General features: G+C 44.4%; 1 protein-coding gene and 1 pseudogene across 1 annotated transcript in view; both read right to left on the bottom strand.

The window, feature by feature from the left end:
* Positions 1–16,529, bottom strand: part of MEI1 (meiotic double-stranded break formation protein 1) — a 79,781-nt gene that overhangs the window by 18,929 nt on the left and 44,323 nt on the right. The window contains exons 20-24 of the mRNA XM_059187119.1: positions 11,606–11,881; positions 5,518–5,683; positions 3,640–3,744; positions 1,829–1,939; positions 1,140–1,300 (exon numbers count right to left, since the gene is read on the bottom strand). Coding sequence (XP_059043102.1) covers positions 1,140–1,300; positions 1,829–1,939; positions 3,640–3,744; positions 5,518–5,683; positions 11,606–11,881 — 819 coding nt within the window. The remainder of the gene's footprint in view (positions 1–1,139; positions 1,301–1,828; positions 1,940–3,639; positions 3,745–5,517; positions 5,684–11,605; positions 11,882–16,529) is intronic.
* LOC131839543 (chromobox protein homolog 3-like) lies at positions 14,657–15,187 on the bottom strand (annotated as a pseudogene).

Genomic DNA, 16,529 nt, shown 5'->3' with positions numbered 1-16,529 from the left:
TAGTACAGATCTGCCACAGCCTGATGCCACTTTAGAGGACAAACTTTATTTTGTTGTTGTTTTTTGTTTTTGTTTTTGGAGGCCAAACTTTATTAAGATTTTATTTATTTATTTGAAAGAGAGACAGTGAGAGAGAACATGAGCGAGGAGAAGGTCAGAGGGAGAAGCAGACTCCCCAAAGAGCTGGGAGCCCGATGCGGGACTCGATCCCGGGACTCCAGGATCATGACCTGAGCCGAAGGCAGTCGTCCAACCAACTGAGCCACCCAGGCGCCCCAATGGAGGCCAAACTTTAAAAATGACTTCACTTCTACACAAAAGAGCATGTGCCCGGCACTTCAATGGCACAGTGCTGGGCACAGGGCAAAGACACCTCAAAGGCTAGAAGATGGCTTCTATCCGCCAGCAGCAGTCAGGCTTAGGAAGGAGACACAGGAATGTGGAGCAGCCCATATAGGATTTCACGCAGGTCACTCTGATGAGAAGGTCCCATACAAGGGGGTGAGGAAGGACTGAGAGGAAGAGGTGCTCTGTGGATATGTCCACTGTTCCCCTGTTCCCTGAATCACCTTTCCCAACAATCACAACGACAACTTGCATATGTCTGGCATTTCATGGCTTACCACCTAGCACTGTAAGGCCACAGGCTGGCTTCTGCCTTCCTGTCCAGTGTGACAGGCCACTCCCTACATTCTAGTCACATGGTATCTCACCAGTCTCCAAATATGTACACATGTCCAAAATTTGTGCAGCTTCGTGTCTTTTTTTCAAATTGCTCTCTTTACCTGGAATGCCTTTGCCTGGTACAATCTTACCTTTCAAAGCTTTGCTTAAAGACTACAATACAAAGTTTCCCAAGTGTGGGGTACGTGCTGTATTTATTTCTTATTCCTCTGTGGCTAGAATACAGCCCGGCATGAAGGTTATCCATGTATGATAAATTAATATAAACCAACCTGACAACAACCATGGACATCTTCTTCCCCATTCTGTAGGCAAGGACACTGAAGCTCAGAGATTAAATATCTTGCCAAGGTTACCCAGCTAATAAGCCAAAGAGCGGGAACCAGAACTCAGGAACTTTGTCACTCCTCTGTGTGCCACCCCATGCCCCAGAGCCACACGGGCTAGTGACTCACCTGCAGACTGCCGTCGTGCTGCTGAGCAGAGAAGGAGGCAGTGAGCAGCCAGGCGGAACAAAGGAGTGTGGTGCTGGGAGAGGCCCCCTTGGTCCAGGTGAGTACCAGAGTCTTCTCCAGAAGCTCAATCAGGGCCGTGCTACTAAGGAGCACTGCAGCAGCTGGAGATGGTTGGCAGGGTAAGGGCTATAAGTTACTCAGGAGGCCCTGCTAGGGCTGCCGGCATCATGGTTAGCACCTGCCGGGGACTTCACACACACATGGTAAATGAACAAAAGGATCAGCTTTAGGCTCTATGGGTTCCAGCTTCATTCTAGAACCACAGGTTATCAGAATCAGAAAGAATCTTATGACCATCTGGCCCAGCGACATCCTCCCCATATGTATATATAGTTTTTAAGATTTTATTTATTTATTTGACAGAGAGAGACATAGCAAGAGAGAGAACACAAGCAGGGGGAGTGGGAGAGGGAGAAGCAGGCTTCCCGCAGAGCAGGGAGCCCGACGTGGGCCTCCATCTCAGGACTCTGGGATCATGACCTGAGCCAAAGGCAGACACTTAACAACTGAGCACCCCAAGCGCCCCTCCCAATATATATTTTCACAAGCAGGAAAAAACTACAGGCAGCAAAGGCCACAGACACTGCCCAGCACCCCTCCTATTCATTGTCTCACTGGGGCCTCAGCACCTCTTTTCTGACTGCTTGGTGTAGTCTGATGAAGGCTCCAGTACAGGAAGTTGAAGGCGGGCTGCAGGATGTCCACGTCAGCGGGGCCGCATTTCCCACACAGCTTGCTCACTGCAAGAGTCCCCAGGCCCCATCATGTAGCCCTTCATGGGTTCAATGCACACCAGCACTCACAATTCTCATAGATAATGGCCTTATTCTAATAAGAATTTCAGATGTCAGTCTGTCAGTCTTGGGGACCAAGCTCAAACTAAGTGTCCTTGGTAATACAGCCAAGGAAGAGGAACACAGTAACAAACCTGAAGGCAAGCAGCCCACAGCTGCAGCTCAGGACAGACTACACAAGTTTATGTGATCTAAAGGCATCCTGAAACAGCACTGGTTCCAGAATAGACTCCAGGTTGGAGAGTCTGCAGAGGTCATCTAGGTCAGCCTGCCACCCCTAGCAGGAAAAGATCCAGCCTCTGAAATCTTCTAGCAATGGGGCACTCACCACCTTTCCAGGGGACTCCATCAACATCAGTGTGAAGTTCCCTGAATTTGCCATATTCTCTTTCACATCACCCTCACATCTGGCTAACTCCTTAACTCCTACTCAGCAATCGAGATTCAGCTCAAAGTTCACCTCCTCCATGAAGCCCTGTGTAACTTCTCATGGCAAGATTAGATGCCTATTGCTCCCTCAGCCCTCATCAGAGTAGTTACTACACTGTAGAGCAGACATCTACAGAACATATCCCTTTCCTCCTGGGATTTGGCACTTTGCTCCCTGACCTACACCACCTCAATATGAAACCTACCTAAGTCTCCGTTCACTGTTTTGGCGGCCACATCACACTTGACTTTTAAGTGGCTTGTGGCCAACAAGATAAGCAGCCCTCTCCTCACCCGTCTTCTACTCGCAATGCTCTCAAATAAAAGGATCGTATATAAATGTATATTATACTTCACACATATGTTTCAGGTCATTATTATCCCCTCCAGAGGCCCTATTGACAGCGGTTTGATTTTGTCCCAGTCTTCCCTCCCAGCTGAGTGTTACACTTGACCCGATAGGCTGGGAGGACCAGCACCAGGCCAGGCCTAAAGGCCCTTTTTAAGTCTGACACTGATCTCATGAGGATGCTGAGGCTCCAGGCAAGGAAAGAACCATCTTCACCTGTGGCCAGAGCACCTGACAGTCCACAGATACTAAAGACACACCATTTTTCCTATCGATTTCAGTATTTCCTCAATAAACCTTCCTAAGGATGCTACCTATGAAGTGGCAACGACATTAATGAAATGCAATGAAAGTCCTGTTGAGGTCTGGGTACAGGTGAAAGAGGCTTAGGGAACTGTGACGTGGATCATCAGATCCTGAGTCAGTTGTGGAGTGCGGGGGAGAACTGAGCTTGTGCCCAGAAAAGGGAGCCTGCACAGAGCTGCACTGGAGGTCTATCTACTGTGTGCCAAGCATTTGAGTATTCGACCTCTAGCTCTCCCTTATCTTAACCCTACATCAGCTAAGCACTACTGTTTTACTTGTGAGGAACCGAAAGCCAGGTGACTGCCCAAGGCTGCATAACTAGTGACTGAGAACAAACAAACGAAGGCATTCCTGACTCTAGAGCTGTGCCTGTCATACAATGTTCTGTTTTTGTTTCTTTTCCCAAACACTCCCACTGTACAATTAAAGAAAGATCTAAAAGTACCCACAGCAGGAAGCTCACAGGAACAGTGACCCACTAGCTTCTTCCAAAAGGCTGAATGATGGAATAAAGGAGCATGCCTAGCCCTGGGCCCTCAGGCACTGTCCCAAGCCCAGGCACCTTGGTGAAGAAGCTTCATGGCCATGCTGTCCAGTTCTTGCTCTGATGTGTTCTTCAGCTGCACTAAAGAAAGGAGGCTCAGGAGCAATGGCAGGTTCCCTGAGGCTGCAAGGAACAGGAGGGCTGGTCAGGAGACCTAATGCTCAGATCACCTCAAGGTCAAACAGACATCCTACCCCACTGTAAATGTTTGCTGGGATTCACTCCTACCTCCTGCCTTCTTCCTTCAGTACAGGGGCAACTGACAAACTGGGTGCCAACTCTGGGCTGGGTACCAGAAACTTAATATTTCACTTAATCCTCCTTGTGAAATAGAGACTATTTCTCTTTTGCAGTTAAGAAAACAGGCTCAGGGGCGCCTGGGTGGCTCAGTGGGTTAAGCCGCTGCCTTCGGCTCGGGTCATGATCTCAGGGTCCTGGGATCGAGTCCCACATCGGGCTCTCTGCTCAGCAGGGAGCCTGCTTCCCTCTCTCTCTTTCTGCCTGCCTCTCCATCTACTTGTGATTTCTCTCTGTCAAATAAATAAATAAAATCTTTAAAAAAAAAAAAAAAGAAAGAAAGAAAACAGGCTCAGGGGCACCTGGGTGGCTCAGTGGGTTAAAGCCTCTGCCTTTGTCTCAGGTCATGGTCCTGCGATCCAGCCCCACATTGGGCTCTCTGATCAGCGGGGAGCCTGCTTTCTCCTCTCTCCTGCCTGCCTCTCTGCCTACTTGTGATCTGTCAGATAAATAGTAAAATCTTTAAATTATAAAAAAAAAAAAAAAGAAAGAAAGAAAGAAAAGAAACCAGCTCAGAGAGGCTGAGTGACTTCTCCAAGCTCCGACAGCCAGTTAGTGGCAGGGTCAAGACTTGAACTTAAATCTGAGTTCAATGCCCACATTTTTTCAACTATGTTTCCATGAAATCTTATGGCTCTTATACATTATTATCAGTTAGATGTGACTTATCCTTCCCTGCCAAGGAAGGACTCAGCTCCTCTAGACCCTCTTAAATTCATCTGAAAACTTTCATCCTCAGTCAGGACTGGATCAAATGAACTACAGTTCTCCTCCCACTTCCTCTTAATTGCTTGGAGATTTTAAACTTCAACTTTTTAAAAATAGGAAAAGATAAAGCAAAGCCAACCTTTTCAGTGTCTTTAAACTGCACCAAACATCAAACTTCCTGGACTCCAGGGACTCCGGGGAGTCCCATTCCAGATTTGGAAACTATCCTTCTGGATCTCACTAGCAGCTTCTAACACATTTCAGATCCACCCACTTCCGAGCCTTTGCAGGCTTCTGCTGCCTTTCTGGCCTCCCCCATTATTTCCTGCTTTCTTCTTCCCAAATGGGGGCTACCATTCTTATGAAACAGCTCTGAACACATGCCATGCTGGGTGGGGACATGCATGCATAGACTGAACACACCCACTTATGCTAAACACGCAGAAACATTAAACATAAACACATGCGCTCCATACGCGCACACACATACATTAAGTATGCTGAGTGCTCAGTCTCTGATGAGAGGAAGGAGGTAAAGTTTAGCTTGCTCCCACACTGGCCTGACTTTTATTTTCCAGAGAAAACTCCGACTCTCTCCTGGAGCAGATCTCTTTTTTTTTTTTTTTTAAAGATTTTATTTATTTATCAGAGAGAGAGGGGGAGAGAGCGAGCACAGGCAGACAGCATGGCAGGCAGCATGGCAGGCAGAGGCAGAGGGAGAAGCAGGCTCCCTGCTGAGCAAGGAGCCCGACGTGGGACTCGATCCCAGCACACTGGGATCATGACCTGAGCCAAAGGCAGCCGCTTAACCAACTGAGCCACCCAGGCGTCCCTGGAGCAGACCTCTTTGAGTTAAAGGTCAAAACACGCCCCTGACAGCTCCAGACTAACCTCCTGAGGGAGAGGCCCCATGTTCCATCAACAGTTGTTGTAGGATCAGCAGGAAGTGGCCTCGGATGAGACCACTCACTTCGACATCCTCATTCTTCCTCAAAAAGGTCCTTAGGACAATCACTACTTTGCGGGCTGTGTCCACTGGGCTGGAATAGATGAGATCCTGAGCAGGAGAAAAGGAAGCCAGAGCTCAGAAGACATCACGGTTGGGGACAGGTTGGAAAAAGAGAGGAACTGGGGAAGGACCCAGGATGATGGTGTCACAGAACCTGGGGAAGGGAGCACTCCCTTGCTTGTCACCTATTATGTACTAATCTGTTGAAAAGGTCCATCCCAAATAGGAAGAAACTGAGACTCAGAGCGATTATGTGGTATGCCAAAGGTCACACAAGCCAGTAAGTGGCACAGCTAAGATTTGAATCTACTTCCAAGCCCAAAGTTGTTTCTACTTTCCAGGATGCCTCTCTCTGAAAAGGTAAATTTTAGGGTCAAGAAGAGGTTATTTCAGACAAGGGACCTGAATGTGCCTTAAGGGAGGAAAAGAGAGGGGGATGGAGATGTCACAGGGCAGGAAAAGGATGGGTTAGGACAGATTCAGGGCACAGGAAGGGAAGCGAGGACCAGGTCAGGCCCCTTTTTCTTCCACGGCATCTGGCTATTTCTGCCCCAAGCTGTAAAGGCCTTGGGTTCAGAAGGTAGGAAAGGACATCGCTTTTTATTTGCTTTCAGAGTTATTTTAATGAGTATATGTTACAGGCAAAGCCAGTCAGAAGCCACTCCAGAGACCATCCTACTGATAGCTCCTGGCACCTACCAGCTCAAACAAGCCAATTCCTTTGGACAGGCTAACATGCTGGGTGCTATGCAGCCAAGGTCACTCACAGACTCCCTTTCCAGGGAGGACAGCTGACACACAGAGAGACATGGCTATGGGGCACCCAGCCAGACAACTCCAGATGTGCTGATCACTGGGTGACACGGGGCATCTGGGCTTGGCTCTTCACAAACGCCCACAGCTGCCAGAGAAACAACTATAAATCAACAACGATTGCTCAACTATGGACTAATAATGTCAGGTCCTGCGATGTGTTCAAACTGCAGCTGGGTGTTTGTTGATGGATTATCTGTATCTTCAAAACTCTTCTAGATAGGTGTCACTCTAATTTTTCAAATGAGGAAACAGGCAGATTAAGTAGCCTGCCTGCTGAGACAGCGGTGGCACTATAAAATCTACTACGCTGTGAGTTAAGGAAAAACAGGCATGAGTTTGGCTTCATTTTTGTCACCTTATATAGGGACTCAGAAAACTTCTCTAGAAGGAGATGATCACAGAATAGGAGGGCTAGGGAGACTCTCAGTTCATTTACAAGAGCCATTTTACTTTACAGGGTATGATTTGCCCAAGGTCAATTCCCTGATCCTGCTCCTTCACCAGCACTTGGCTGCCTAGCTAGAGAGCTGGTCCCTCAGGACCCTGAGTTAAATTTTAACAGTCTAAAAGGAAGAAGGCTACACAGCCTTCTGTGGCTATGGTGAATGCCAGGGAGGAAGAATGCACCCCACTGTGTGGGTCGGTGCAGAAGGCTCTGGATGGAACACGGTCCACTCTGCAGTCTCTCTTGTCCAGAGCTGTCCAGAAATTTCTGAGTGGGATGGAGTAGGGTGATACGGGTAAGGAGGAAACAAACAGAGATTCTGTGACATCATTGTTTTTCACATTTAAACAACCTACATGAAAGACCACCCATTGATAAGAGTGGCAATTAACAGCTTTGTTTTCAGCTGTTAATTACCCATATCAAAAACAGAAATTGGTACCAACACATATTTTTAGACACTTTTCCCCTCCTGTGGCTAGAAGCTGGGGAGAAATGGTAAGAATTATATGTATAAACAGACAGCAAAGTTGTTCCTTGCTATTCTTTTTAACCACTGATGTTTCCAGGATCTAATTTAGTGAAAAGCTCATTAACTTGTAGGCTCCAATCACAGTCATGACCTTTATTAGTTATATGACCTTGAGCAATTTAATAAGCTGTTCTGAGATTACCATTCTCTTTCTGATTCAGTGATAAGTCTAACTATGTACAGGATAACAAGAGTGTTTCCCTACATATTCTGTCCACATATTATTCCCATATATTTATCTACATGTTATCTCTAATTTATACACAAGGAAACTGAAGCTCAGAAAAGTCTTCATCTTCCTGGGTCCCTATGTAGCATCTAGCCCTTGGGATAGATTTTTCTTTTGGAACTCTAGGCGAGCAAAACCCAAGGCTCCTTCCTCCCTGCCCAGGGAGGAGGGGTAGTGAGGGTGGTTCACATCCAAGGACAGTAACTGGGTCACAATAAAGGGCGGAGTGCCTGCCCCAGCCTGCCTGTGACATAGTCTCTCTAAGAATTTGGTCTTAGGATGCCTGGGTGGTTCAGTGGGTTAAGCCACTGCCTTCAGCTCAGGTCATGATCCCAGGGTCCTGGGATTGAGTCCCGCATGGGGCTCCTTGCTCGGCAGGGAGCCTGTTTCTCTCTCTGCCTCTGCCTACTCTCTGCCTGCTTGTATGCACGCTCTCTCTCTCTCTTTCTGACAAATAAATAAATAAAATCTTAAACAAACAAAAAAAGAGAATTTGGTCTCTTGAGATTCATTTTCTCTTTGGCTTATTTCCTTTAAGTACTTACACTCCTTAAAGCTAGTGATGCAGGGTATTCTTCCTCTAAGGAGGGATCACCATCCTAGAAAGACCCAGACTGAGAAAGAAAACTTGGGGGAGGAAGATAATGAGCTCCATTTTAGACAGAAATGTAAAACAGAAGATTCGCTACATGGGTCTGGAGCTCAGGAGAAAGGTCACAGATGGAGACAGAGATTTGGGTCATCGGCATGTAGCAGGCGGCAACCAAATCCATGAGAATTATTGACACAGCCCAGAAAGTAGACACTGAGTATAAAGAGAACCTAGGACAAAACTTTGAGGCACATCAACTTCCAAGCACTAGCCAGAAAGAAAACTTTTTATGAAAGAGACTGGGAGAAGCACCAAGAGAGGTAAGAGAAAAATTAAGAGAGCTGGTATTGCTAAAACCAAGAGTGTGTCAATAAAAAGTGGACAATCATGAAATAATAACAGGTCATGTAAGATGAGAACCAAAAAGTCCACTGTAATTAGTCACAAGAACATTGCTGTTGATCCTGCTAAGAACAGTTTCAAGTAGCAATGTGGGCAAAAGCCAATGGGTGAAGGAATAGGTAAGAGATGACAGTTTTGAGAGCAGAAAACTACTTCTAGGGGTTTGGCTGTAAAGGGAAGGACATGAACATGAAAGGGTTGGGAAGGGAGGGACCAGCGAGCGTCTGGGTCCCAGCAGAAGACAACCGGAGCAATCAGAAGTAAGCCTACAGGGCTTAGACTCTACCACTCCCATAGCCCAGTGTCATGACCTGGGGTTTCTTCCTAGCTTCACCACTTTTTGACTCTCCCTTCCCAGGGATGCTTTAGAAGTCTCTATACGGTGACAGATGATACAAGCATCTGCGATTTCCTCAGTGGCAATGGAACAACCAAATCCGAATGACTAGTGCCTAGTAAGTACAAAATAAATGTATGATAAAAGAAAAAGTGAACAACTAAACTCAAGGCCTCTAAAAACCTGCTCTTCCCTATGCTTCTTCAACCTCAACTCCTGTGACATATCCTCCATGCTCCAAAACGTCACCCGACCACTCAATGTCCTTAAATCACAGTAAGAACTTGCATGCTGCTGTGCTGGCCTGGAAGGACCCTTCCCCAACACTGTCACTTGTCAAATCCTTTGCAATATATGACATCTTTCTGCCCCCCGCCCCCCAGGTACTCTGCCTCACCTTTACTGCCACACTGTTAGGACAGGTCCTACTGGTTTGTTGTGTCTGATTCTCTCCCTGGCCTATGGGGCAGGCTCTAGGTCCAGTTCTTCCCTGTATCCCGTTGCTCAAATAAAGAGCTCTCCTGTTAGATGGAACACTGGTTCAGGGTAGTTTTCTCTCTTGTTCTGAGAGTTAGCTCAGTTAACTGGGAAGAACATTACACAGGGAGTCAAAATTTGGGTTTTAATTTCAACTTTTGTGACCTATGGGAAATCTACCTAAACCTATCTCTTTGTTTAAAAAGAAAAAAGTACCATAAATATCTCTATCAGAAGATCTGCTTTTTTTTGAGAGAGAGAGAATGGCTTCTGTCCAGAACCCTGATTCAACGGGTCAGCAAATATTTTTAAGTACCTACTCTGTGTGAGAAACTATCCTTGAATGCTTCATCGCAAAGAAAATTCAGTATCTTCACTCCATCCATTGCTACTCTTCCTGGCACCCATCTTGGCCTTCCTCCTCTATAACTGAAGCTTTATTTTTAGCCCATTCCTTCTCTTTTCCTCCTCTTCCAAGGAAGAATTTGAGCCAAAGCATGAATGTGGTCCCTATCAAGCCAACACATGTGGCCTCACAAGATGAGAGATCTCAGGGATGGAAGACAAAGACTAAAGTCTGAGCGGGGAGCGTGTACATGCATATGTGACTATGGACAGAAGCACGTACCTAAGGAAGTGAGGTCTACAACGTGAAGGTGTCATTTTCACCACAGTCACTAATAAAGTCAGCCCAATAAAAAACTCAATAAACCATGTTTGTTGGTGATTAAGAACATCAAAGGAATCCCCACTCTTCCCTAACGGGCTGTCATTCTTCCTGGACTAGGGAAGGGCAAAGTTGGTGAGTTGGCATTGAAAGCAGTGGTTTTAAACTAAATGTCTCCCATGCAGCAGTCAGTTGGGCACCTGCCACTAGTAATCACTCACTGAATACAGTGTCAAAGGGGGGCTCCTGAGTGGCTCAGGTGTTAAGCATCTGCCTTTGGCTCAGGACATGATCCCAGGGTCTCGGGATGGGACCGCATCGGGCTCCCCACATCGAGGCCCAGATCAGGCTCCCTGCATCAAGCCCCGCATCAGGCTCCCCACATCAAGCCCTGCATCAGGCTCCCTGCTTGAGCCCCACATCAGGCTCCCTGTTCAAGCCCTACGTTGGGCTCCCTGCTCAGCAGGAAGCCTGCTTCTCCCTCTCCCCTACTTGTGTTCCCTCTCTCACTGTCTCTCTCTCGGTCAAATAAATAAATAAAAATAAATAAATAAATAAATTTTAAAAATCTAAAAAAAAAGTCAAATGGGGCAGATGATTTTCTTTTTTAAATAAATAACAAATTCTAGCGGTTACCTCTATAATAAAACTATGTCACTCTCATTAATTTATTTTCCAACATGCTTTCTTGAGTGGATGAAGAAAAGATGGAGCTAAAGGTAGTGTATTAGAAATTGCAGATGAGGGGCGCCTGGGTGGCTCAGTGGGTTAAGGCCTCTGCCTTCCGCTCGGGTTAGTCCTGGGATCGAGCCCCACATCGGGCTCTCTGCTAAGCAGGGAGCCTCCTTCCTCCTCTCTCTCTGCCTGCCTCTCTGCCTACTTGTGATCTCTGTCAAGTGAATAAATAAAATCTTTTAAAAAAGAAATTGCAGATGATAGGCAGCTAGATGACTTATCTGATATACCTAATAGGAATTATAGGAATGTCTTAATTCATTAAAAAAAAAAAAGCGCTTGAATTCCTGACAACTTGGGATTACTTAGGGTTTGCCCAAGGGAGTGTGTTGCACATATAATGTTATCTTGTGAGTCATGGCAAAAAAAAAAAAAAAAAAATGCACAGCCCTCTATAATCAACCATCTCCATTAACATGCCCCAGGGGTCTCCTCTGACATTAAGCCCTTGTTTAATGTCGAGAAGACAGGGAGGTGAGAGGGAATGGTGACTGGGGTCAGTATTGCACAGTTCTATCTCGTGAGAAGTACAGAGGGCCAGATCTCTCAGTGAACAAACTTCCATTAGACTTAGAAAAGAGTATGGATTCATAGAAAACAGGCATCTGCCTGCCAGTTCACATGGAAACGTCGATAAATCCAGAGGCAGACACAAACATCAGTAGTTGCCTCCTGACCCCAGTAATCCAGCTCCCAGAGAGAGAGAAAGAGCCCACCACTCAGCAAGTGGTCACCTACTAGCAAAATGAGCAGGATGCTGGGGCTGCTTCTGAGCATGCGGAACAGGGCTGTTAAGCTGGCAGGAAGCGGGGACTGTCCAGCAGAGGGGACATCATCCAGCTCCTCATAGCTGCTCTCTTCCCAGGAGAACCAAAGTTCCAGGACACGGTGCCCAAACCTGCTCATCAGCTCTGGATACGACAGGAAGAATCTGAGCAGGAGGGGGTGGTGGGTATAAACTAGGTGCAGGTCTGGGATGTCCTCTAAAAATTTTCTGATGGCACTGACCACAGACTGGAGACAAAGAAAAAAAAAGAAAGAAAGAAGAGAAAGGGACTAAATAAATCTTGCAGAGGACCCAAGACAACCCAACAAACATAGCCAAGACGTAACAGGGAAAAATGTACTTGGCATTTCAGTACTCCAGGAGAAAGAAAACTCACTGTGCTCACCCTGTAACAGTGGTTCTCAAATTAGAGTGATTTTGTTCCCCAGGAGATTTTTGGAAATGTTTACATTTTTTATTTTCTTGATTTAGGGAGTGCTACTGGCATCTAGTGGGAGAGAACAGGGATGCCGCTAAATATCTCACAATGCATGGAACGGCCTCCAACAGAAAAGAATTATGTTGTACAAAATGTTAATAGTGCCAGGGTTGAAAAACCCAGCTCTATAATGATACTTACTATGCAGTGTTGTAATTACCAGTGTAGGTGTCTACCTCCCACACTAGACTTGAGCTGCTTGAGGAAACTGACGCAGATTAACCCGTGCCCCTGGCATAGGACCTGGCACAGAGGGGGCAAAGGGCATGTGTGTTGAATCATATATTAACCCTCAAAAGCTTACCTCCTCCCGTTGTACATATAGCAAAGTTTAATCCTTAATATGCAATTCTAAGAGTTTTATACGTCATAGTTTGGGCTGTTTCATTTAGGTCTTTGATCCATTTTGAATTTATTTTGTCCATACTATGAGATAAGGGTCCAACTTCACACTTCTGCATGTGGACATCCAATTGTTCTAGCACTGTTTGTGAAAAAGACTATTCTTTCTTCCACTAAATTGCCTTGGCATCCTTATAAAAAATATGTGGGTTTCTTTTTGGACTGTCAAGTCTATTCCATTGATCTTGATGACTATCTTTATGTCAGAAACACAGTCTTGTTTATTCTGGTTTTTAAAAAAGGAATATAAAACTCTTGACTATTTACCAGTATTCACAATAAAGTACAATATATAGTTGGATAACATTCTGATTACTACAAAGTTATTGTTTTTCCTGGCTTCTGCAGAACCAGTAACCCAAATACTGAGAAGACTGAGCCTACATGCAAGGAATGAGCTGCGGTAAAGAAACAACATGCAGGTCAAGAATTTAGATTTCAGAATTCTATTCACTCATTTATTCCAGAAGATCCTAAACTAACAACATCTTTAACCATCTGATTATGATTATGTTTCCATGAATGAGGTCTAGACATTCCTTGAATCATGACCTTTTATCCAATACAGCACAGATATTTCAACTTCTTGAAAAGGAATGGTTCCCTAGAAGGAAACTTTAAATGTCCATTTAACTAAGTTTTGCTTACCTAATTAAAATACACCAGCACTTATCTAGTTTTCTCATTTGGGTGAGGAGATTGTAATAAAATTTTCCTTTCAGGGATGCCAGGGTGGCTCAGTTGGTTGGGCGGCTGCCTTCGGCTCTGGTCATGATTCCAGCATCCTGGGACTGAGCTCCTTGCTCGGCGGGGAGCCTGCTTCTCCCTCTGCCTCTGCTACCACTCTGCCTGCCTGTGCACATGCTATCTCTCTCTCTCTCTGACAAATAAATAAAATCTTAAAAAAAATTTTCCTTTCAGAGGTTTTGTAAATAAACTTGCATTTCTCTAACTATAGATATGGATATGAATCTGATATGGCTGCTTTTATATTGTCCAATTTAAATTGCTTCCATTATATTTAAATTACCCAAATAATTATAAAATTTGAAAGGTTAAGGTTTCAGAAGAATTTTCAATCTAACTTTAAATGATTTATTTCTTAGAGTGCTGAAAATGATGGCATCCCAGAAACATGGGCTTACCCATGGTTATGAAATGCTGTTTTTGTTTTGGTAAATGTGAAAGAATGAATTGAAGGAAGGAAGGAAGAAAGAAAGCTAGTTGGCTGGGAGATAGAGAGGGAGGGAAGGAAACGATTTATCGATGTAATTTTATGTATACACACCGAAAACCCCCAAGTAAACAAAAAACCCAGAATGGTCCTTGGGCATACGGGATTTAAACACAAATTCTGATTGAGTAACAACTATGAAGACTTACCCAACATTTTGAAAAGGTGTTCTTTTTTTTTTTTTTTTAAGATTTTATTTATTTATTTGACAGAGAGAGAGAGAGAGACAGCGAGAGAGGGAACACAAGCAGGGGAAGTTGGAGAGGGAGGAGCAGGCTCCCAGTGGAACAGGGAGCTGTTGGGGCTCAATCCCAGGAGCCTGGGATCACGACCTAGAGCTGAAGGCAGCTGACCAACAACTGAGCCACCCCGGGGTCTCTAGAAAAGGTGTTCTTGAATGCAGGGGAATAATATACCATGGTCTCAAATATTATTTTCTGATGCAGGGAGCAACTACAGAAAGCTTATATTTGTTCAAAGTCACCAGTGCTAGTAGATGCAAAAGAACCCCAACTCCCCCCCCCAATACTTCAAAAAGAACCTATCAAACTGGTTTTTCATTAGAATGTTATTTCTTCACACTAATAAATAAAAAACCCAAGGCCCATATATACAAACATACATACATACATATACACATACATAAGTACATATATAAAAATATATATAAAAAAGCAATGCAACCTCTTAAAATTATTGAGCTTCATTTTCTTTCTTTTTTTTTTTTAATATTTTTTAATTTATTTATTTGACAGATCACAAGTAGGCAGAGAGGCAGGCAAAGAGAGAGAGATGAGGAAGCAGGCTCTCCGCGGAGCAGAGAGCCCAATGTGGGGCTCGATCCCAGGACCCTGGGATCATGACCTGAGCCAAAGGCAGAGGCTTTAACCCACTGAGCCACCCAGGTGCCCCTTGAGCTTCATTTTCGACAAGAATGCCAAGTTAGTCTCTTTTCATAAAAAACAATTACAATTTGAGAACACTTCATATTTGCCTCTTTTGCAAGCACCAAGTCTGCCTCATCTGAATCTCTACATTTCATGAGAACCATGAATTCTGCACTGCTGTCTGTAGCACTGACTCTTCAGCCTGATCAAGACCTCTGGCAAAGCCTGATTTGCTGTTGTCGGATTCAATGACAGATAAAGATTTTTTTTTTTGTACCATCTTTTTCTTAACCAGCTTCTTGAGATCTAAGAAATACTTCCATTAACTCAGAACAATCTAATTTTCCTTCAGGTTTCCAAGTACTGTCTATAAATTCCTTCCACTTCAGGAAATACTGCACCTTCCCATTCACTACACATTGGTCCAGTATTTTATCCACCACAAACTCTCAGGCTCTCCCTCTTCTAATTTTTCAGTCTTTTCATTCTGTTTCTTTCTCATTTTTTGTAATGTAGTCTTAGTGGAGGCCATTTTTTATTGTGGACTTGAAGAGCTATTTTTCACCACCTCAGAGCTGCTCTGGGTCCTGGGTCTCCAGCATCTCCCTTGATGCCTCTAGTTTGAAATGAAGGAGTGCGAACTCTTCAACTTTATTCTTCTTTTCAAGACTGTTTGGTTATTTTGGGTCCCTTGCATTTCCATATGAATTTTAGGAAGGAAGGAAAGAAGAAAAGGGCAACTGGGATTTTGATTGGAACTGTGTTGAATCTACAGATCAATTTGGGGACTATTGCCATTTGAACACTATTAAGTCTTTCCCCCCCAGTTTTTTTTTTTTAAGATTTTATTTATCTATTTATTTGACAGAGAGAGAGATCACAGGTAGATAGAGAGACTGGCAGAGAGAGGGAAGCAGGCTCCCCGCTGAGCAGAGAGCCCGATGTGGGACTCGATCCCAGGACCCTGAGATCATGACCTGAGCCGAAGGCAGCGGCTTAACCCACTGAGCCACCCAGGCGCCCCTTTTCCCCCCAGTTTTATTGAAATATAGTTGCTATATAACATTGTGTAAGTTTAAAGTACACTATGTAATGATTTGATAAATGTATATATCGTAAAATGATCACAAGGTTGGCTAACATCCATCACCTCACACAGTTACAAAGTCTTTTTCCTTGTGTTCGGAACTTTTAAGCTCTACTTTCCCAGCAATTTCCAAATACCCAAAGAATAATCAGCTCTAGTCAGTATGCTGTATGTTGTATCCCTGAACTTTTTTTTAATCTTTTAACTGGCTATTAAGTCTTCTGATTCATGAAAACAGGATGTCTTTTTATTTGTTTAGGTCTTTAATTTCAATGATGTTTTATAATGTCCAGCAGCCAGAAGTATATTTCTTTTGTTAAATTTATTCCAATGTATTTTATTTCTTGATGCTATTATAAATGGAATTGTTTTCCTAATTTCATTTTTGAGCATTATTGTTAAAGACTTAAGTCTCCCTTTTGAGCTTCTCTCCAGTCTGTCTCCTAAATGACTCAGCTAAGGCACACTACACCTGACTTTCTTCCTTGAAGGGATAGACTGGGAAACTGTCCATTTTGTATCTTAATTCTCTCCTCAATGAAGCCTCTCCTGATGTCATAATCAGATACAATCTCTTTCTCTGTGTGTTTTCATACCTCTCGAGCAGTCAGTCCTCCAGCTCCAGGAGAGCATTCATTGCTATTATTACCTGCCTGTAGAGGACCTTTTTGCTTCTCCTGCCAAACTGTGCTGAGAGCAAGGAACATGTTTGATTCACCCCAACCCTGACAGGAGGCCAGATGGCATGTGACACATGTCAAGTGGTCAATTCATATTGGGGAATTAT

This window comes from Mustela lutreola, chromosome 8, assembly GCF_030435805.1.
Source record: "Mustela lutreola isolate mMusLut2 chromosome 8, mMusLut2.pri, whole genome shotgun sequence".
In the NCBI taxonomy this organism is placed as follows: Eukaryota; Metazoa; Chordata; class Mammalia; order Carnivora; family Mustelidae; genus Mustela; species Mustela lutreola.
Note: the sequence above shows the minus strand (reverse complement) of the source record. Positions and strands in the feature narration are given on the sequence as shown.